This window comes from Peromyscus maniculatus, chromosome 10, assembly GCF_049852395.1.
Source record: "Peromyscus maniculatus bairdii isolate BWxNUB_F1_BW_parent chromosome 10, HU_Pman_BW_mat_3.1, whole genome shotgun sequence".
Lineage (NCBI taxonomy): Eukaryota > Metazoa > Chordata > Mammalia > Rodentia > Cricetidae > Peromyscus > Peromyscus maniculatus.
In genome coordinates, this window is record NC_134861.1 from 89099897 (window position 1) to 89123272 (window position 23376).

Sequence of the window (23376 nt, forward strand, 5' to 3'; positions counted from 1 at the left end):
ATCCTGAGTCTTACTTAGCTCCCTTCCAAGATGAAACGTATCAACTCAGAGGATTGCTATGCAAAAGCTTCCTTAAGGTTTCTGCTTTTTAGCAAGCTCCCAGCACCCTAAGAAACATTAAATATAACGCATAGCCCTGCTTGATGGGGAAGTACAGAGAGAAAACGGAAGGAAACAATAGAAAGATAAAACATGTATTCCTTATTTCTTTTTGCCCTTCCTCCTTCTCACCCTCTTATCCTTATCCCCTCCCCTTTAAAGAAGTGTTTAATGATGTGTTAGGATCTGAGAAACTGGTCTCTGGTTCCACATGTCCAGCTGGGGACCATGTGCCCTGAGGTCTGAGTGGGAAAGGGACAGACCTCAGTGAATGCTGGTCTTTCCAAATGCAGATGCTGTGTGAGGTTCTTAGCTTTCCTGGGAGTTGTATAGATGCTAGACAAGTCCCACTTTGCCCTGTGATTTTTTCCCATGGGTTCCACAATCCCAGGAGAAACTACGACAGAAAAAAAAAAATCCAGTCTGTGCACAATTATCACCTCATAGTTTTGAGCATTATTAGTGAAAATAAAAGACAGAATTTGGAGTGAGTTCAAAAGAGTGAAGCAAAGTGATCAACAGTTTTGAGAGTTAGAATTTTAAGCAAACAAAATTTTATTTTCAGTGCTGTTATTTGGCTGGGAAAATAATAATAATAATAATTGCATCATGAGAAATTACTTTTTTTAAAAATCACTTTATCCTAACACCAGACTTTGGGGACAGGTGAGTGAGCTGTGTGCTGGGAGAAGGAACCAGGCCTAGGGAAGTTCCAGGTTATGAGTTACCCCAAATTACACTGGCGGTATGGAGTACGGCTGGGTGGAACCTAAGCCAGGGGACTCCAGGGTCTGCACTTGTAACCACCGGGCCACTGCCGGTCTCTAAGAGCTACATTTTCTTATTAGGAGTGTGCAACCACTGGCCCCCCTTTCCAAGAGAAGTATAGCCCACTAACGTGGCCAGTTGGGGTTTCTTCAGTTTGAAAGGGCATCCTTGGCAAAGAGAAGTGTTCCAGGACTGCTGTTACATAGGCATCTTTTAGAAGAGATTAGACCCCAGGCCCTCTGGGAGGGCTTAATTGTGGTCAGATAGAGAAAGACTGCCGTGACCTCCCGAGTCCCAGGTAGCCCATGATTGTATGCTCGTTAACATAATATTATTAGGTACCCCTCACACGTTGTCTGCTCACATTACGAGCAAATCCCTGTGCAGTCTCCACCAGGTAGGCTGCTGGCCTCAATTCGTACGTGACGAGAATGTGGCAGAAAGAGGTTAATTGAGTTGCCCAGGGTTCCGCTGGGAAACTGAGTGCGACTACCCGTTGTTTCCAGCCTTACCTGAGTACCACGTGAGCTGGCTGATCGGTTTGCTGTCACTCATCCCGCATCTTTGCGAATCTTCCCATGATCTCACAACCATTTTCATTGCTGCTGTAGCGGTGTCTGTGAAATTCTGCCTGGGAGTCCTGTGAGATTGGATGGCTCTCCACATCCCACAGCTTCCCAGGGAGGGCACCTTCGGTCGAGAGTGCTTTTCTGTAAAGAAGAGCAGAACAGCTGGTTTCTGGAACTCTCTCTCCTTGTTTCTTGGAGACTGCAGCATGAGGTGGTCGGAATATTACTGCAGCTAATGAAAGAGAGAATTGGAGTCATGACACAAGGAAGGGATTTACCCAAAGGCTTCTGATGTGTCCAGAGTTAGCACAGAAGTTTGTGCTTTAAGTTATGTGACAAATCGGGAAGTATGTAGCACAAGATGAAGCAACCTGGCAAGTGTGTGTGTGTGTGTGTGTGTGTGTGTGTGTGTGTGTGTGTGAGAGAGAGAGAGAGAGAGAGAGAGAGAGAGAGAGAGAGAGAGAGAGAGAGAGAGAGATTGATTTAACAAACACTGAACAAAGAAAACACTGCTTCTCAGGAGCGTTCATCCCTTATTTATTCCTTACACAAGTGTTGACTGAATGTCCCTTTTGGGTGCCAGTTCTAAACAGGAGAGATGTCCATGCCAATGAGTCAAGTCAAACTTCCTGTTCTTGTGCAAAGCACATTCCTGTGGGAGAAACAGAGAACGAATGAATGGATGAATGAATGAATGAATGAATGAATGAATGAACGACAGCAGTAACCGATTCTTTCCTACACTTTTGGGTGGTGGTCCCTGCTAGGAGGTTCCTGGCTAGGTAGTGATTGAGAAATGGCCCGCGGTGGCTCAGCAGCAGCAGGCTTCTGAAGAGGTGGAACTAGCGGTCTCCGTGTGCGGGTCCTGTGGTTTCGGCTTCCGCTCGACAGAGAGATGGACCGGTCAGAAGAATGTTCCGTTGTGCTTCTTTGTCCCATAGTCTCTCTTTCCAAGTGTGCGTAGAAAAGCTGGTGCAGAAGAGGCTCTGTTTCATGTAATTGTGAAAGATGTTTTGGAAGCATGTGTAGTGGTCAACCAAAGCTGTGCGTTTGAATTAAATAATCACCATGTATGTAGCATTAGTGAAAAGAAGAGTCCAGAGTTATCTCACACGTTCAACTGAGTTTTCACTGGCACAGCCAGATTGAAGTTTCTTAAGAAAGAAAGCAGGGAACAGAAGAAATAATCCATGCTCGCCCTCCCCAATAAGACTAAACCAATCGCACATTAGTGTAAACCTCCCCCCAAGCAATATCACTAAAGCACCTCTCACTTTTGCATCCGTCTTTCCCACTGATTTCCCAGGCCCCTGTTAGTTAATCTGAGCAGCCATGGGGCCTTGGAAGGAACAGCTAAGAGTTAAGCAGCGGTGATCCATGGGCTCCAGTAGAGGATGTGGGTTCTCAGAAATAAGTCCTTTTCTTCCAGTTGTGTGAATCTGTGTCCTTGTGTTGAGGTAGAGCCATACAGTTTAAGGCCAGGTCATCCAATTAACAGTGCAGCGCATCCGCCATTAAGCAGCTTGCCCATGGAGGTGAGGACAGGCTGTGAACATGGCCCAGGTGATTCGATTAGCCATGTAATTGCCCCAATTCCATGGCAGATTAACAATGCATTCTTTCAGTCCCCATCAGGAGGATTAAGGTTGACATTGTTTTGAAGAAATTACAGATTTTATTTTTGCAATTGAACTTTGTTTCCATGCGGTCTCACTTGTCTCCGAGGAGATCCGTTCTGCAGGGTGCTTAGCGTGTGAGCCTCCCTGTCCCCTCCCTGCACAGGCTGACTGTTCTCTGTACTCACGCTGGTAATGGAGTTTCCAGACACCCAGCTTTGCAGGCCTTCTTTTTCAGCCTCTGACTTAGCCCAGCTTCTCCGGGAAAGTCCTACCGACTACACAGAAAAACTGCGCACAACTGAGTTTAGTCTAGTCTTATTCCTTAAAGATAAATTCACTCATTATTTTGGTTTATTAATTAATGTCCTTTAGGTGAACAGGAAGAAATACAGCATTTCGTGTGTATTTTGATCTATTTTGTTGTTACTAAGACTCACCAAGGGCCTCTAGGCAGAGTTTTAATTAAAGAAATAAATGGGCAGGAATCTGCCTGCACCACTCACGAATCTGTGCCTGTTTATGAAGTTGGAATCCCTTTACAGTAATTGAATAAAACATATGGAATCTATATTAAACAATTATCTTTAATATGGTCCCCAAGGTGCTGACAGAGCTGCACAAATGCGTGCCTTCTGATAACGTTCAGTCCTGTTCACTCTCCCCCTCTGCCTTTTAGAGCCTGGGTGTGCCAGGCTTGGGGGTGGAAGATGAAAAGATAGAGACCGAGCCTTGAGGCAAGCCTACTCACACAGGAGGAACTGGCGTCTGGCAAGTGTTTAGAAGCTCATTGTGTGTGCTGAAGTACAGGACGAAAGAGTCAGGCTCTTGAGGAGAGGTGTGGTGAGGACAGACGTAAGAAAAGCTTTAAGATTAGTGGGTATCCATCAGGAGAAGATGGGAAAGGGCATTGGAGGGTAAGCAGACTGTGAGTGGTAAATCTGGAATGTCTAGAGGACTGCAGGAAGTCCTGTATTTCTACCGTGAGAGACCAAAGAGGGGAAACTGTGAGAGTGTCACTGGAGAGGAGCCGTGAGGATCTTACTGCATAGTGCCCTGCCACCTCACTGCACAGTGTTCTGTGACCTCACTGCACAGTGCCCTGTGACCTCACTGCACAGTGCCTGTGACCTCACTGCACAGTGCCTGTGACCTCACTGCACAGTGTTCTGTGACCTCACTGCACAGTGCCTGTGACCTCACTGCATAGTGTTCTGTGACCTCACTTCACAGTGCTCTGTGACCTCACTCCACAGTGCTCTGCGACCTCACTTCACAGTGCTCTGTGACCTCACTTCACAGTGTTCTGTGACCTCACTGCACAGTGCTCTGTGACCTCACTGCACAATACTCTGTGACCTCACTGCACAGTGCTTTTCCACCTCACTGCACAGTGCTCTGTGGCCTCACTGCACAGTGCTCTGTGGCCTCACTGCACAGTGCTTTTCCACCTCGCTGCACAGTGCCCTGTGACTTCACTGCACGGTGTTCTGTGGCCTCACTGCACAGTGCCCTGCGACCTCACTGCACAGTGCCTGTGACTTCACTGTATAGTGTTCTGTGACCTCACTGCACAGTGCTCTGTGACCTCACTACACGGTGCTCTGTGTCCTCACTGCATGGTGCTCTGTGACCTCACTTCACAGTGCTCTGTGACCTCACTGCACAGTGCTCTGTGTCCTCACTGCATAGTGCTCTGTGTCCTCACTGCACAGTGCTCTGTGACCTCACTACACAGTGCTCTGTGCTTACCAAAGAGTCTGGAGTTAACACTATTGCTGGCCAGCCATTAACAAAAGGCCTGGTGTATGGGAAATAATCTGCTTACTTTTCACTGTGTAAGTATTTTTTCTGCTGCTTTTGTGGCAGGTAAATAGGGGATAAAGAGGGGTTGGCTATAAGACTGGACCACCAGTCCTTGTCATGCATGATCTTGAAGGACCTCACTAAGGGGTTCTGGGAATGGACGCTCAGGAAGACTTGATGGAGACATGGGAAGTAAAGGCAGCAGAAGTAGAAGTGTGGGGTCTTCTGTGTTCATAGGTGAAAGCTGGAACATGGTGGGCAGTGGTGGGAGGGGCAATTCACAGCAGACATCGGGCAGGGCAGTCGCATGGGAGTGACAGTGAGGGTGGAACACAGTCCTCTGCCATGATTGACACTGAAAATAGCTAAAGTGGATAAGAAAACATTGCATATCTCTCTCCAAGGGAATCTCTCTCTCTGTGTGTGTGTGTGTGTGTGTGTAAGGGGGAGCACAGGAGTCCTGGAAGAGGGGAGGGCTGATGAGGGAGGCTAATATGAGCAAAATACAATTATATATATATATATATATATATATATATATATATATATATGGTTAAAAATGCTGTAGCGAGGTCCATTATTTTGAATGCCAGCTAACTTTTTTTTAAAAGAAAAAAGGGAGTATGTTAATTATAAGAAAAGTTATTTTTAAAGAAAGCAGTGGACAAGGCGTATTTGGAAAGGAGGGCTATGAGATCCCCAGGAAAGGCCACATGAAGATCTCCCGTCGGCAGTGGATTTATTGGTGTGCACAAAGGCCAGCTCTGTCCTCATAAATTCTGGACTCAGCAGCCCAGAGGTCAGGAAAGCTGTGTGCAGGTCCACCAGGGTGAGAGGAGAGGGGCAGAGGGGGAGCGTGGGGAAGCTCCCATGTTTATGCAGAAAATCCAGAAAAAGGCTAAAGAGATGATCAGAGAGAGTGACAAACTGAATCTGATGTCAACATTTCCATCTACCTGTCCGCCCTTCACACACCTCCTACCCACCTGCTTAGCCCGTAGACTGTCACTCATGGGACGTAGAACGTGCTCAGAACAGGGTCGAGGACAGATGCACAGGAATGGGGATGAAAAAGATTGACCTTCACCCTTGAAGTTAGGTCAGGGGTGGGGAACACGTGGAGGACGATAAATCATATTAAATGGGGCTGGGGGTGAGAAGAAGGAAAAATGAAATTGACTTAAACTGAACTCAGTTACATTTTCATCCTGCTTCATTATCCCTATGGTACATTCCGGAGGATTTTGACATCTACATCATACTTTGACAGATGTCTACCTCAATATTTGCTTTTGACATGGACAGCCAGGAACTCTTACATGATTTGAAAGCCGGGATACAGGACCACTTTTTTTCCTATCATTAAAAAGGAGTCATATCCACATTCAAAGAGAGAGAGTCTAAATTGGGTGTCTTCATCAGGCCCCTCCCTGTGGAGACTGGAGAACCTTGCAGGAGAGAGGGAGGAAAGACTGTAGGAGTCAGAGGGGACAGAGGAGTACATGGTCCACTGAATCGGGGTTCGTATGGGCTCACAGAGGCCGAAGCAGTGAGCACAGGGCCTGCATGGGTCTGCATGGGTCTGCACCAGGTCCTCTGCATGTATGCAGTGTGTGTTAGCTCGGTGTTCTTGTTAGACTCCCAACAGTGGGAGCGGGTATGTCTCTGACTCTTTTGCCTGCTCTTGGCACTCTTTTCCTCCTGTTGGGTTGCCTTGTCCAGCTTCGGTGTGAGGGCCTTTGCCTTGTCTTATTGTATCTTGTTTTGTCTTATTTGGTTGTTGTCTCTTGGAGGCCTGCACTTTTCTGATGGGAGATGGAAGTGGAGTGGACCTAGGGGGGAGTGGAGGTGTGTGGGCGGGGCTGGGAGGATAGAACTGTGGTCTGGGTGTATCATGTGAGAGAAGAGTTATTTATTTTCAATTTTAAAAAGTAAAATAATACACTAATTAAAAACTAATAACGAGAGAGAGAGAGAGAGAGAGAGAGAGAGAGAGAGAGAGAGAGAGAGAGAGAGAGAGACCGAGACCAAAGCAGCAGGCAGGATCAGCAGGAACGGCTGTGTTCTCTGTAACTGCCACCGTCAAGCTGGCTGGACTTTACAGCCAGCTAAGGACTCCCTTAGTGCTGGGTCTTTCAGGGTTTATGCAGTTCGTTTATACCTTCTCAGAAATATACTTAGCCAACAACTGGAAAGCAGGCCTCCAAGAATGTTGTATTAGTGGAGGAATTATTCATAGAACTTTCAAATGCCTTCCAGATAGGCCCAGCGATGGGGTAAGTCTTCCTTGAAGGAACTGAGACTTTGGGCAGAATTCCTGCAAGGAAATAGTTCCCGCAGAATGATTGTTCCTAATAAAAGTCACTGGAGTAATGTAGGCATTTCCCAAACTAGCACACAATTGAAGTTTCATGAGATCGTTTTTTAAAGATCTAAATGCATTTGCTCATGTAAAGGATTCCAGAGATGAAGACTCGGGGGGGGGGGGTCTCCATGCCACACTCGCCTCCTTCCTGTGAGCTGTGGTGAGCAGGGGCCATCTATTTGAAACCTCCTGGGTGACAAAGGGTCTTTCTCTCGAACTTCTGAGTCTGCCAACCTTCCACCTTGCACGTCTTTTTTGCTTTCCTGTTTTGTAGGAAATAATAACCTCTACTCACAGTACGCCAGGCTGCCACATTGACTTTGTGACCAAATAGAATCAAATAACTCAGGTTTATGCTCATAATGCCTTAACTTACTTTGCCCCAGTTTTCAATTCCACAGCGATACATTCTGATTCCTATTTATTAAGGCTGTATAACAGGAAGACCTGGGGATTCTAATGGTCTTAAAAAATGTAATGTAAGCATATCAGTGCTATCATAGGTATATTTATTTAGGCCTATAGAAAACACTGCTGTTTCAGATTGCTTCTCCAGTCATCCTGGGGAAAGAAAAAGCTTTGTGTTGACAATATGATTTAGCTGGGTGTTTAAAAACATTGCCACCTGATGTTCAAATACTCTCCGTTTCATTTTGTGCTTAGAGACTTGTGTGTGTGTGTGTGTGTGTGTGTGTGTGTGTGTGTGTGTGTGTGTGTGTGTGTGTGTGCACTGCAAGAGTGCAAATATGCACACACCATATACTCATGTTAGGGGGTATACACCTATGTGTGAATACTCCCAGACCAGAGGAGGATGTTGGGCATCATGAACACTCTTTGCCTTCTTTCGCTAGGCTGGTGACTGCCCAGCCCAGTATACTTCTGTTTCCGGTCCCTAAAGCACTGGGGTTGTGGTTACATAGGGATCATGACCTTCCTTTAAAGGTTTGCTGGGGATTAGAACTCAGGTTCTCGTGTTTGCATAGCAAGTGCTCTTGCCTGTTGACTGTCATACCGATCCCAAGATGCCTCCTTTTATTTGCTTAAACTTTAGTTTACTAAGCCCCCCCCACCTGCCGCCCCCTTTGAAGACTCTGAAAATACTTTGGAATGAATTTCTGCCATCTGTACTACCATACTTGAGCCACTGACAAAGCAGTGGGAAGACTGTATTTATCAAGCCAGGACATGGCCCCGTGAGACTGGGCACTGGCCATTGCTTGGTAGCAGGGGCCTGGGACCTCTGGCACAGCTGTCTAAGCTTTAGGTGCTGGGTGACAGGTGAGACAAGATGTTAGGGTGGAGATCAACAACCAGACATCAGCCGGTGAGAGTAGTCTAATACTTCAACAGTCTATCCTTCAGGACCTGGCTATCCTCACTGAATAGCAGTTTCTTGTACTGTAAAGATGATTTGTTCCATTATTTTAGGGGTTGATAGAATCAGACATCTTGATGGTGCCAAATTTCACATGGTTCTGCCAAGTCTGCAGGACTTGTAAATCTTCAGGGTGTTTGATGGAGGAGATAAGAGAGAGATGAGCATTTCTAAAGTCTGGAGGGTCTTGTCCATTTGACAGAGACTGGGGTCATCTGGACGGGCAGGATCCTGATCTGGGCCCTCTTCAGCACAAGTGTGAATTAATGGAAGAACTTGTAGAGGAGGTGTTGGAGGCTTGGGTTTTGGTTAGTTGGCCTATGAAACTCACACTCCCAAGCTAACCGCTTACCGTCTTCAGGAATATAGCCCTGGGAGGGTAGTTTCTGCAGAACAAGCATTTTTTCCAGTTGTCAAAGAATCAGAAATAGAGAAAATAAAAACACATAATTAATACTCTCAGCAGCAGTGGAAGGCATGGTGCAGCCTGGGAGTTCTACCTGCGGGCCTTTACTCAGGCGTGGCTGGGATCGCTACTTAACAGTGCGGAAGCTAATTGCAGGATGAGTCAGTATGAAGCATTGGGTTCATTTAGAAAGAGATAGTGTGTGCTTAGATTTTGGCATGGGCAGAGAGAGAGGGAGGGGGGAGGGACGGGGACAGGGAGGAAGGAAGAGGCATCCAAGTTTTAAAACGAGCTCTAGATATGATTATGTCGCTTTTGAAGTTACTTCTCTCAAAGGGCATAATTTACAACCAGGTTCAAAGATTAAGCAGTCTAGAACTTAGGTAAAAATAAGCATGAGCTGGTTTGCTTTTGCAAATGAAATCCCAGCGTGGTTTGCTGGGTGCACAGTGTAAGCTTGGGGATGAGAAAGGATTGAAGGGAAAGGTTAAACTCAAAGGTCTCACATGGTGCAGCCTTACACTTGGTTTATCTGCTGTTTAACTTTTGACTGAGATATCTCTCAGAACAGAGATTACTGTCTATACAGGCGACTTTCTCCGTGATGGTTTTTCTCCTTTCTCCTTCTTCTTTTTTTTTTTATTTTTTTATTTTTTGAGACACGGTTTCTCTGTGTAGCTTTGCGCCTTTCCTGGAACTCACTCTGTAGCCCAGGCTGGCCTCAAACTCAGAGAGATCCGCCTGCCTCTGCCTCCCAAGTGCTGGGATTAAAGGTGTGCGCCACCACCGCCTGGCTCTCCTTCTTTTTTAAAGCCATTTTTCAAAAAACAAATTCATGCCTGAGGTTCTCTGTCTGTGAGTACAGCCCCATGAAATTCCACCCCCTCCATTAACATGGGATGCCTGTCTATTAGTGGTCTAGTTAAGGTCTTACTTAGGCAGCCGTGTTGTTGATGTATCACCTATGAAGCTTCCCTGTCATTTCTAGGAGCCACAAATCACAGCACATTTCCTGGTCCTCTGGCTCTTAAAATCTTCCTGTCCCTTTTCTGAAATGTCCCCTGAGGCCTTGGTGCTGGAGCTGTGTTGTAGATGTATCCCCGGGGACTGGATACCCTATGAACTGTTTTTCTCTGCAGTTTTGACTAGTGTGGTTTTCTGAATTGCTCACCATCTGTTGCCCAGAGCAGCTTCTTTGATGAGGGTTGAGAGCTACGCTTCTCTGGGGGGCAGGAGGATAAATATTTAGAATGCAGTTAAGTATTATGTTGATGTACTGAACTGGTAGCAGTGGGTTCTGCTCAAATATTCCTCACCTCACTGGCCCTGGGTAGGTTTCCAATATGAGGCATGATTTCTCTCCTGCTGAGTGAGCCTTAAGTCTAGTCGGACAGCTGTTGGTTACACAAAGATGTGTGTGCCATTATTACACCCTTAGGGATTTCTTGTCATGAGGGTCACTGTTAGTGCTTATAATCATCACAGCGGAGTAGGACTATTGATGGCTTCCCTCCCTTTGCAGCTTGCATAGCACCTTCTAGAATTATGAAAGCTATTCCTTAGGGAGGAGGCTTTCGGGGTCCCTTAAAGGTCTGGTGAATGCCAGCTGAGGTGTTCTTTCTCTTTGTTCCTATGACACCTCTAGAAACTTGTAACGTTGTGCTGTTCATAATTACAGCCGAGGTTTATGAAGGCCATACCGTGTATCTAGAGGTTGGACATGCATCTGTCCCATTGCAACATCGACATTTATAGAGGAGGGAGCAAGAGTCTCAGATGCTTCTGATTTAGCCGAGGTCACAGAGCTGCAGAGCAATGCTCACTTTCTATACTAGACTTTGCCTTCATCCCACACAAGCGTGTCCTCTAGCTTTTGTGACTGACTTTGTATTGATCCAGTGTTGATGAACTCTTTCCATCCTGTGTACACTCAGGCTCCACCTTAGAATGGGCATTGTGTGAGCAAAGCACCCCCCATCTCACACACACACACACACACACACACACACACACACACACACACACCCTCTCTCTTTACTTCAAACAGTCTTTGGAGCAGCCTGGTTTCCAGAGTGACCAGTATCAGGGATAGGAGAACTGTTCATGGTTTCTGGTTCTCTATTTGACATCCTCCAGCATGGGGAGAAAGTATATGACTCGAAGAGTTGTCTGTCTGGCGGCTTTTGTACCTGACTTTGTAGGATAATGCCTTTAGAGAAACGTATATGTAGTGTGTCCTGGTATTGGGAAATCCAAGTGAATAGACAGCGTGGACTCCAGTGAGGCAACTGCTGTCCTCACGTGGAGTCGTCCTAATCAGCTCCTCCGCTCTTCTCCTCAGCTTGCGACCCCTCCTGCCTCCTGTGTGCAGGGAAGAGCCCTCACAGCTGCACGGTCTGCAGGTCTACCCATGTGCTACTGGCTGGGCGCTGCCTCTCCCAGTGTCCAGAGACCCACTTTAACCTGGAAGGCACCTGTACAGGTGAGTGTGTGGCCTGCTGGGACAGAGCTCCTCTTCTCACATCTGCCCTTCCTGGTGCAACCAGACATTTGATGAAAGACTTCATCCTACCAAAATCCCATTCTCACACTCGACACTGTAAAGGGGTAGTGTGAAGAGAACAGGGGAATTAATCTTCCCACGAGGAAGCATGGTGAGTGTGAAAATGATAAACAGCTTTGTCCTGTAGACTGTAATACTTAAATAAACTCACTCGGTGCTGGGTTTCTCTTGTCTGGGAGACAATCACACCAAGAGAACTTCTCTCCTAGAGTAAATAAAACACTGACGTTGTGTAAGAGCCAGAGTTGAGCTCAGCATCACTCTTGGTTACTTTGGCTCTATTTAAAGCTTAAGGCTCATTTTTTTTTTTTTTTTTTGTAGTTATCTCAGGAGTCTGTGCTCAGTGTACCAGATCTGAAAGTTCAGAATAAAAAAGAAAATAGGGCTTGGAGGGCGGAAATCACACAACTCAAAAGCAGTAACTACTAACCCAGTGATATGCTCTTTGAGCTATCTTTTATGCCTGGTGTCCAGTAACTGAGAACACATTAGAGATGTGCCTTTTTTTTTTTTTTTTTTTTTTGGGGGGGGGGGTTTCGAGACAGGGTTTCTCTGTGTAGCTTTGCGCCTTTCCTGGAACTCGCTTTGGAGACCAGGCTGGCCTCGAACTCACAGAGATCCGCCTGCTTCTGCCTCCCGAGTGCTGGGATTAAAGGCGTGCACCACCACCGCCCAGCAAGATGTGCCTTTTTATATTATCTCCAAATAATTAAGTTATAAGTAAATCCCCATATTATGAAAAATCATAGTGAGCGCTGAGGGTATTGACATAGTTTTTTTGCCATCCTGTTCTGCATACTCTGCTGTTTTTAAATCCCTGTTACTTTTCCTCAGAAGAGCAGGAAGGGTTTTAGATGTGGGATTGAGACAGACTCGTTCAGGAGCCCTTTCACGTTCTCTCAGTGAGGCTCTGCTCTGGTTACCTATTGCCACCCAAAAGTAATGGCTCAAAACAACTCCAGTTAGTTGCACGTAAACAACGTGTTGTTACCTTTTGCAGTCCCTGGGACCCATAGGCTTAGCTCGGAAGCTCTCCCTTCGGATCATTTAGGCAAGTTTAGATATGTCAGTAAGTTAGGTGGGTCAAGAATCCCTCCCGCCCCCATTTTATGAGGCCAGTTCTTGTGCTCACTGAACTTCTTCCTCACAACAGGGGGCAGTCTCCGGTAGTTGGCTTTTCTCCAAGCCAGCTGTCTTTCCTTGAAGAGCATATTTCAAGAGACCTCAACAGAAGCTACTAAGCAGGAGCTTCTTGGGACCTCACCTCGGGAGGCTCCCTGCCCCTCCTCCGCTGTTTAAAGCAAAGCAGCTTAGTTTGAGGGGTGAGGTCGCAAAGTAGCTTGGCTGAGGGATGGGGACTTGGAGACCAGCTTCAGAAGTGTGTGTTATAGAGGGCCAGGCACAAAGTACCGCCAAGGACCGCAGAAAAAAGCAAAGGAGAAATGAGGTGTTTATTTCCTTCTTTGATGTGTCTTCCCAGTTGAAGAGCATCTCTATATTCCATAACAGGGATTGCTGAAATTACAAGTTCAGATTAGTAAAGCATTTTATTGGAATTGGCAAAATAGTAAAACTTAAGTCCCCAAGGGTGGTACTGTTTATTCTTATACCTGCAGGGTGGGAAAGACAAACACATTCTCTCAGGAGTCTAGTTTGCTTCCAAAAATAGACATTTGAGGCTAGCTGATAGGCAGAAAAGCTTGTTATGATGAAATCATTGCCCGAGTATTTCTGGAGTCAGAAAATGCCTAGTAGACTTATGAAATATTTTAAACTATTTTGTCTTATGTGTTTAAGTGTTTTGCCTGCGTGTATACCTGTGTACCAAGTGCTTGCCTGGTGCCCAGAAGAGGGTATCAGATCCCCTGGAACCGAAGTTACAGACACCAGTGACCTGCCATGTGGGTGCTGGGAATCAAATCCAGGACCTCTGAAAGAGAAGCCAGTGCTCTTAACCACTGAGCTATCTCTCCATCCCCATGAAATATTTAAAAAAAAATAAAAAATACATAAATGAGCATGTATTAGATTCTTCTGACCTAAACTCCAAAGAGCAAGTGTAGTGTGAATTTGATATAGATGACTGGGTATCAGTGTTATTTTTATTCTGCAATTTTCTTGTTTCCCCCAAATACCTTCCTAATCTCTGGGCCCTGGGCAGCTTTATTTTAAAGTACCCATCCGCTCTGCAGGGTAACGGCTTGCTTTGTCCTTAGCTGTGCCTTTGAGGACATCCTCTAACTTGAGAAGCCGTTATCCAGGCCCCCGTAGTTCCCGTGTGTAAACCATTTGAGTGTGTAAACCATGTGAGTGTGTAAACCATGTGAGTGTGTAAACCATTTGAGTGTGTAAACCATGTGAGTGTGTAAACCATGTGAGTGTGTAAACCATTTGAAGGAGAGCCTCTGTTGCTCCACATCTTCCCTGTCAGAGGATGGATGGTCTCACCAGAAGCAGGGCACACAGGTCACTGCAGACATTCTAGAGCGTGGGAAGACCCGGGTGGCAGAACTATCCTTGGAATGCCAGCATCCTCTGGACCGTTCTCAAACAGAGTCTCGGGAATGTGGACTGATCTAGTGTGCCTTCTAATCAGCAGTGTGTTTTCTTGTCCCCACCCTCTTTTGAAGAAATACCTTACCTCCCCCTGGCCTCTTGCCAGAAGGGAGAGGCGTGTGATTAGAGTTGCAGCCTGCTTCTTGGCTCCCACCAGCCCCCGGAGGAGGAGGAGGAGTGTTTTGATGTTAGCAAGCTCTCCACAGCACCTGCTCTCTGTCCCCACCCCTGGGCACCAGACAGGCTTAGATCTCTTCTTCCTGACTAGGAACCCAGCTCTCCTGCCACTTGCCTTGGCAGCCTGGGCCGGTTGCAGCCATGACCTGCCTGGCTTCCTCCCTCCCTGTCTGTGTCTTTATTACCTCCTCCTGTCAGAGGCTCACCTGGATTCTTACACTGCTGCACCTCTTGTTAATTTGGTGGTTTTCTGAGGAAGACGTAACTTTGCCATAATTTTGTCTAAGGCTTTGAACTTCAGATGCAGCACATGATAACCTCCAGGAGGAAGATCGTTTTTCTGGTCTTTGTATTTAAATAAATATTACTGATTAAACTGATAAAAAATGATCTAAGATGAGGCCTGAAGGTAGAGCCTGGCTGGTAACCCACTCTGGTGGGAAGGCTCAGTGCCATGTGGTGTCTGGTCCCTTGTTGTCTGCCAAGAGTTTCTGAAAAGCAAAACTCCCCGTTCCTTTTTGCTCTCCTGTGTGTGTGTGTGTGTGTGTGTGTGTGTGTGTGTGTGTGTGTGTGTGTCTGTCTGTCTCTGTGTGTGTGTCTGTCTTTCTCTTTGTGTGTGTGTCTGTCTGTCTGTATCTGTGTGTGTGTCTCTGTGTGTGTGTGTGTGTCTGTCTCTCTCTTTGTGTGTGTGTGTGTGTGTGTGTGTGTGTGTGTGTGTGTGTGTGTGTGCCTGTCTCTCTCTGTCTCATTGTCTGTCTGTCTCTGTCTCTCTGTCCCTCTCTGGTGTTTTGAAGTAGGAGATGCTTGCCAAGCCTCAATTTGAATTTCCTAGTCACATATATGAGGAGGTCCCTCTGGAACCGGGTGACCAATGATTCAGATTTTTATAGCTCTAGATCCCTGTTCTGTTTGTGAACAACATTCTCTCTTATTCCAGAAATGGCAGTGGTTGGGTTAAGTCTAGGTGTGTGGCAGGCATGCTCAGGAGTCTTCAGCCGACAGCCAGAGACAGACATCTGTGGGGTGCATGAAATAACACCTGCATGTGCATGCTGAACTGTGTGCATACTGAGCGGCTGACTCTAGTCCTGCCTTTTGTCCCCCTGTCCAGCGTGCCACGCGTCCTGCCGGCAGTGCCAGGGCCCTCTGGAGTCCGACTGCGTCTCCTGTCACCCCCACCTCACGCTCACCAGTGGGCGCTGTACGACCAGCTGCAAGGAAGAGCAGTTCCTGAACCTGGTTGGGTACTGTGCTGGTGAGTGATGCCTCTTTGGGGTCCTGGGGAATTCTGGGGCAGCTTCGAGGGTTTTCATACCAGGCAAAAAGGGTAACGGTCCGTGTGGCTCAGACTACAAGCACTTTTTTCCAGGAACTGATTTCAATATATTCCCTCAAACACTTGGTACACGGGGATTCAAATGTAACCGTTTTTGTTTGCTTACCTTCCTCCCTCCCTTCCCTCTCCCTCCCTTCCTCCCTCCCTCCCTCCCTTCACTCTCCCTCCCTTCCTCCCTCCCTCCCTCCCCTCTCCCTTCCTTCCTCCCTCTCTCCCTCCCTTCCTCCCTCTCTTCCTTCCTTCCTCCTCTCTCCCTCCCTTCCTCCCTCTCTCCCCCCTCTCCTTCTTTCTTGTTTTGAAATAGGGCGTCATTTCGCCCAGTGTATTAGTCACTTTTCTTATTGCTGTCATAAAATGCCAAAGTGACTTGATAAAGGAGGAGTATTCGGCTCACAGTTTGAGGACACAGTCCATCACGAATGGGAAAGTCTGGTGCAGGAGCTTGAGATGGCCAGTCCCATTTCACCTGCACTGGGGAGGCAGGGAGAGACAAATGTTGGTGCTTCCTTGCTTTCTGGTCTTCTTTCCGTTCCAGACCTCACACCCATGGAACAGTGCCCCCACGTCCATTCACAGTGTGACTTCCTTCCTTAGTCTTCCTTGGAAACATGCTCATAGACACATCCAGAGATGTGTTTCCATGGTGATTCAGTCAAGCTGGTAATGAAGATTAATCTTCACGCATAGTCTGGGATCAACTTACTGTGTATATGAGGATGGCCTTGATCTCCTGATCCTCCTGCCCCTGCCTCCCCAATGTGAGGATTACAGAGGCACACCACCACATCTAGCTTCAGACAGACATTTAATAATGTTCTTGTAAGTCCTGGAGAAAATTAGAGTCTCATAGAATGGAGAATGAAGTGATGGTTATAATACTTTTGTATACATTTTAAGATACCAAAAATGTATTTTCAAAACATTCATTCCAAACATGTTTTCCCCATGATTATGTTATCTGCTTTTTGATGGGAATCTTTACCTAGGCACAGAATTTTAGGGAGGTTCAGCTAAACGTTGACCAGTTTCCTCAGAAGATGAAATTTTTTTCTTCTGCATTTTAGAATCCAAAGGAAGGGGGAGAGAGGGGAGGGAGGGAAAGAGAGGGAAGGACATGGAATGTCAACAACGTTGGAATCACACAACACCTGTGACTATGCACCTAGGCATCCACAGAACAACATCAATATATCTGTTTCTTAATCTACTAATGGATAGATTCTCAGACTACAGGGATAAAAAGTGTGTTACTGACCCTGCCACTAAAAAGAGTAAAGGTTATTGTATATTCCACCGTCCTCTCTAAATTGTAGAGAAGTTTGCACAGGGGTGCCTTCAGCAGTGACTGCCTTTTGAGGAGCTGGGCTGGGAGGCATTCTGGGATGTGCATGTAGACGGGAAAGATGAGCAAGTAAGATCTGGTAGGAAGCTGACCCAGCTATGTGGCTTATCCTGGGGCAGGAAGGAACTTTGGCTCAACGTCTACAAAGTAGACTTTGGCTCAACGACCTGCAAAGTATATATATATATATATATATATATATATAGCCAGTGAGTCATCCAACAAGAGTGAAGATCAGCGCTGACGTGCACCACAGGAAAAGGTTGGGAAATTTAAGTTGGGATCAGAACATAGAGAGCCTGAAGTTTCAGGCAAAAGTTGAGGCTGGATCTTGACCTCCGTGAGAGTTTGGGGGAGAGCTGTGCCTTGACTAAGGGTATGCTATGTGCGAACTGTGAAAGATCGGTTAGAGTAGGAGGGACTGGCTTAAGGGATACTATTAGTGATAGAGTGTGAACTATCCCTGCCATGGTAGATTTTCCTGTTCCAGTCTGTTTTGCACGTGAACCCTAAAACTTTTATGCTATGACATATTTTATAAATAAATGTTTCTATAAGGAGATTGAAGAGTTTTAATAGTTAATGGGCTCTGTACTCTCTAAAGTTCAGAGCACTCTTTGATGGTAAGTTAGGTGATTAGGAGCTGTATTTTTTTTTTAAGGCTAATAGGGACCATTATAACAGAGAATCATTGGACTTGACTGGTCTTTGGAGTCCCATGTCTCAGAAGAACAGGCCTCATGAAAATGGGCTGGGATGAAGCCTTGACTGTCTGTGAAGTTGGGTGTGTCCTGATTTTAAATGTCATCATCACCCCTTGTTCAGAAATACTTTTTTTGCATGGGGGTGTTATAAGTGTATCTCAGTTATGAAGCCATCAGAAAGGTGTTGGCGTAGAAGTTAACTTTGTCACTAAATGTATGGCTTTCTAAATATTAGTTCATCAAGTGTTTAATAAACCCATGTTCCTTGCCAGGCTGGCCCTGTGCGGGCTCTGGGGATAGAGATGACGATGTGTTACTTGCATCTAAGAAATGTAGCTTAGTGAAGGATGGTACATTTGTTTTCCAAGGCTACCATAATACCAGAGACTGGGAGAGTTTAACAGCAGAAATGTATTTTCTCACTGCTCTGGAGGATACAAGTCCAAGACTGGGGTGCCCATAGGATGGGTTTCCTTTAGGTCTCTCCCTGCTGTAAGATGCCTGCCTTTTGAGACCATCTTTTTTGGGGGTAGGGGACAGGGCAGCCTTACTCTGTAACCCAGACTGGCTTGGAGATCATGATAGTTTCCCTCCCTCAACCCCCAAGGGCTGGGATTACAAGCAGGGCCTGGGAAGTTTTTAAGCAGGTGGTGTCATCGTTGCCTTCTGTGAGGAGAAAGATTATAGAAGAAGCTGAAGCCAGAAAGACCTGTATTAGATAATTACGGGAGCCCCAATGAGCTTTCAAGCCAAGGGTGAAGGGGAAGGAAGGGACCTGGCCTCACTGGATGTAAATGATACATTAGATTTTTTGCTATTTGTCAGCAAAAATGCCCAAGAGGGGCAATTTCATGTGGTTTAATTTAATAGAGCAACAGAAATAGTTGCTCTCTTGCCAAAGTGGCAAGAGGGCAGGGGATTCACCTGGTGTCCTGGTGTCAGGTCATGGACATTCAGGGATGGATTTAAACCTTTGCCCAGGACAGGAACAAGTGTTAGAAGCAATAAGGAAGACATTTGCATTTGGACAAGTTGGACTTGGAGTGACAGTTGGACATCAAGGGTACTGTCTTAGAAGAGGTTGAAGGGACACACGAATAGCTTCCAGCTCAGTTCCTACTCACTGTTATCCTGAACTGAAGCTCCTAGAGTTTTATTTTTTACATTGAAATGTTGCTTTAAAAGTTCCCAGTAAGTGTTACGGAATTTTTCAGACGACTTTGATCTGAGGGAAGGTGAGGAACTGTGTGGTGACAGACCAAACAGGCTGACACATACCCTACTACGCAGTGTCCTTACAAGTGTCTATGGGGCCACAGAGAGAAGGACCCTGTCTGCCCTCTCTGTGGTGGATAAGCACCTTTCAGGGGGCTAGGATTTAATCTTGGTATTTATTCTCAATCATCAACCAAGACCTCTTAATTGCACTTGGCTGTTCCAAAAGAAAATTCCACTTAATCTATCACACAGACAAGAATAAACACATGCTGGGAACAGGTCCAGTCACCTCAGTGTTATGTTCACATATGGAGATGTCATATGTGTCAGGTGGGGGTGTTTCCTCCAAGTCTGTCAAAGCAAATAGATTGTTAGAAGATTTAGGTCAGGGCTGAAGGTGTTCAGGAAAGAGAAATGAAGTGGGATGGGAAGCAGGGGTGTATCAGCCTGTTACAGATATGGCTAAGTGCTATGGAAAGGCAGGAGTTTGCTTCATAGTTTTTTTTTTTCTTTCCACCCTGCACATCTCAAAATTATCAAGAATTTCCAAAGCCTGGGGTGCTTTCTCTATTTGTCTTTCTCAGCTAAAAGCTTTCTCCTGTTCACAGAAGAGGGTGAAATTTTAAAAAAGCACAGAAAAAGCCCTAAGGGGGAATGTCCAAGTGCAGACACATTATAAAAAACTATGCCATGGGCTTTGTGAGTGCCTAATAGGATGGCTGGGCCTCTTAGATCTTTCTGGAAATGATGAGAATACTGAGGGTGATATTGCTGAGGATGTAGCTGGTTCGTTGGGGTGGTGGAACTCCAGGGAGTTAAAATTTGATTATTGCTTGTGTGGTGATGTTTTAAATTCTGGTTCACATCCCCCAATCTGTATAAAAGCATAAACAAAATGAAAAAAAAATACTAGTCTGAGAAGTTTTATATTGCATAAAGTTTAATTCTAAAGGTAGTTATAACTGTTAAATGTAACAAAGGCTCTTGGCCAAAAATTGGGGGAACGAAATACACTTCTTAATTTTTTTAGCCTGGCGTTTTGGTTAAGCAAAGTTAGGCAACTTTCATTGCTGCGGGAGCTTTAGCGCCTTAAGGTGTAAATCACTATGATAACAAGGGCTAGATGACATTTCCCAGGCGTCTGACTGAATACCCATCCCCTGGCCTGTTATAACATCTCACAGAGGTTGCCAGTGTTTTCCAGAACCCTCTTGGGGGAAGTGCTCAACTAGTAACCGGTGTTAATATTTTAAGTAATTCATTGGCAACGACTAAAATAAAATGGGACTATTAGCCTGTCTCCCCTCCTCTCCTTTCCCTTCCTTCTGTCCTTCCTCACCCCTCCTTCCTTCCCTCTCTTTCTTTCTTCTGTCCTTTTTTCTGCAATTAGACAGTGGAATCACCCCAACAGCTAGACCGTTGTCCCCATTTCCTTTTCAAAGAGTACTGCTGTAATATTTTTTTTCTTCCAAATCATTAAGACAGCAACACCCTCTCCAGCCTTTTTGAGTCATTACTGTGGTTTTGGCTAACATTTCTGAAAGTGGGGCCCACGTGGTCTGGTGATCGTGTAGACACGCCCAGTTTAGCCGAGCCTGGGTCTGCATTCTGGAAGAAGCCGCTAGGGCTGCATTGCTGAGTACTGGTTGGGATCTGAGTTAAACACAGAGGCGCACCTGGAAAGGAGCCCTGCAGGACCCCATGCTCCCACACTCAGACACAGGCACAGGGACGGTTCTATTTCACAGCAGCTCCGGTCACAGGGAGGTGAGCTGGTGCTGAGAGGATGAGAGGGAGAAAGAAAAGGGACGGATTTTAAATGTCTAGTGGTTTGGTGGTGGGTATCTTATTTGGATCATCAAAATCCTATCCATGATCCCTCAGTGCCTGACTCCGAGACTTTTCCTTCCAGAACCAGCTTCCCTTTGGCGTCTTCCGTGTTATAATTTCCCTGTGTGCGGATTGTTTCTTCTATGTGGCACTGACTAACTCGCGTTCTCTGCAGGGGATCTGCGTGGGCGTCTAATAATAGGTGATGCCCCTGAGGACGCGTGTGAGAAGTGCTGGGCTGATTGCTTCTGATGCAGTTTTACCATTTCACGAAATTCATGTGATCTTCAAGGGAGGTGGTAATTCAGTCCTTGCTTTACATATCAACGAACTGAGACGCAAGAGAGTTAAATAATTGACTCAAACAAGAATGGTAGAACGATAACCTGAATCTGGTGACTGGGATTTCATAATTCACCTTGTCATTGTTGAACCCCACAGTGCTGAGTACTGACTGAGCACACACGTTAGGGACTTGGGAACAGGTATTTTTGTTCTTCGCTTGCTTGCTTACTGTGTGGGGTGTGTGTGTGTGTTTGTGTGTGTGTGTGTGTTTGTGTGTGTGTGTGTGTGTGTGTACATGTGTGCATAGTGTTTGAGTGTGTGCAGTGCAAGTGTATATGCATGTGTATAGAGGCTGGAGGATAACCTCCGGTGTCATCTTCAAGAACACCATCCACATCCACCTCCACCTCCTTTGAGACAAAGCATCTCATTGGCCAGAATCATCAGTTAGGATAGACTGGCTGAAGAATGAGTCTCAAGAATCCTTCTGTCTCGGCCTCTCCAACACAGATTACAAGTGCATACTAGACCACGCCTGGTTTTTAACATGGGTTCCAGGGATTGAACTCAGATCCTCATGTGTGTGAGACAAATATATAAAAGACTGAGCATCTCCCCAGCTCCATGTCAGATGTTCTGTGCATCTGCACACGTCTAGTGTTTGTCTGCATAGGTGTTTGTGTGTGTGTATGATATGTATACTGACATGCACATGAGCACCTACAGGCCAGAGGTTGATGTCAGATGCTGTTCTCGGTCCCTCTGCCTCACACTTCTGAAACAGAGCCTCTCCCTGGTCCTGAACTTCCTGGTTCAGCTAGACGGGCTGGCCACTTACTTCCAGGCTCCACTCATCTTTCTTCCCGGCACTAGGATTATGTGTGCAAGCCAGCATGCACGGCATTTTCTGTGGGTTCTGACAATCCAACTCTCTTTCTCTTGCTTGTATGGCAAGCACTTTACAGACAGAGCCACTGCCCAGCTTCTGGCTAGAGGATGAGAAGATGGGTTGGCAGGGATGGTTATGATGATGAGAGATCTTAGAGAGGTATTCTTAAAAAGAAGTTGTCAAGACGTCCTTCTATGAATGCTGAGGAAAGCTGATCAGGCTGCCGTGGGTGTCCGGGCTACGTAGAGGCCCCTCCTCTATGATATTCTAGCTAACTGAAGAAATGGAAAAGAAAAACACCCATGCTAAATTTTAATAATCTGTATCTACTTTAACCTTTTAAAATGTATATGTACGTACAGCAGTAGCCAATAGGTATGCTTTTTTTTTTCTCTTGGTAGCACATACATTTGTATGTGTTGGCATTATTGGAAGGATCTACAAAATTGTCGCATTTAATGGTTAAGTAGCATTCGGTGATGTGGGCCATCCCCCTGCTGTGGTAGCCGTTGACCAACAGGGGACAGATTAGCTAGCAGGTTAAGTACGACTTGCAAGGCTCCAGCTGTGACTAACTATGCTTTTGTTGTTAGCAGTAACAATGGCACGCTTATGGATTTACAATTTCCTAAGTACATTAGCTTCTCACTGGATCAACCTTAAAACCCTACTGCGGGGTTGCAATGACTAGAACGTTCCACCGTGTGGCTTTGGGAATAAAAGCACAGTGCCCTGTCTGTTTGACCAGCGCATAGCTTGTGCTTGAGGAATGCTGGGTACTGGGGCTCCTGGGGGGCCCCATCCCTCCCTGCTCTATGGTAATGTGACGGAGGAGCTTTTTTCGTAGTGTGATCCATATTCTGGTTTTTATCTCATCTTCTTCGCCCTCCTCTTCATTTCATCTGGCCCTGCTCTCTGTCTCCGTGCGCCTTCAATTTCCTTGTGCCTTCTGTTTTTTTTTTTTTAACACTCGCTCCTTTATTTCCCTTATCTCCTTCTCTTGTAATATACTTTCTTTTCTGATTTCTCATCATGCCGCCCTATCTCCTATTACTTGAACTATGAGTTGTATATCCAATCTCTTTCTGGAGCTTTCAGTGATTGTCTCCTCCTTATGCTCTCAATTTGTATTCTTATTTAAGAGACCACAGGGTCTGCAGAGGGATGATTGAACACTTCAAGGCATTTTCTTTGTTTGAGGCTTTTCAAAAAAGAAAAAAAAAAAAAGACATGATCTATGCTTAAATTGAGGGCTTCCTAAATTAAAACAAAAACAAAAAAAGTAAGGAGGAAAAAGAGCTTGTATTTCAACTTTTGTGTGACTTCCTAAACAACCCCCTACCCGCCTGTGGTAAGGACAGATGACCTTGAAGTGTCAATCACAGGCTTTCGTTGTGGGCACTGTTGCTGCTGCCCAGAAGGACAATCCCAAAAGAGACAGGGCTTTTGCGGCAGAACTTAGATGTGGG

The 23376-nt window shown here is 45.9% G+C and overlaps 1 protein-coding gene across 1 annotated transcript in view; it reads left to right on the forward strand.

Annotated features, from left to right (window-relative positions):
• Fras1 (Fraser extracellular matrix complex subunit 1) overlaps positions 1-23376 on the forward strand; it is a 420836-nt gene that overhangs the window by 218671 nt on the left and 178789 nt on the right. The window contains exons 19-20 of the mRNA XM_006975359.4: positions 11349-11489; positions 15415-15558. Of these exons, the coding sequence (XP_006975421.1) occupies positions 11349-11489; positions 15415-15558 (285 nt within the window). The remainder of the gene's footprint in view (positions 1-11348; positions 11490-15414; positions 15559-23376) is intronic.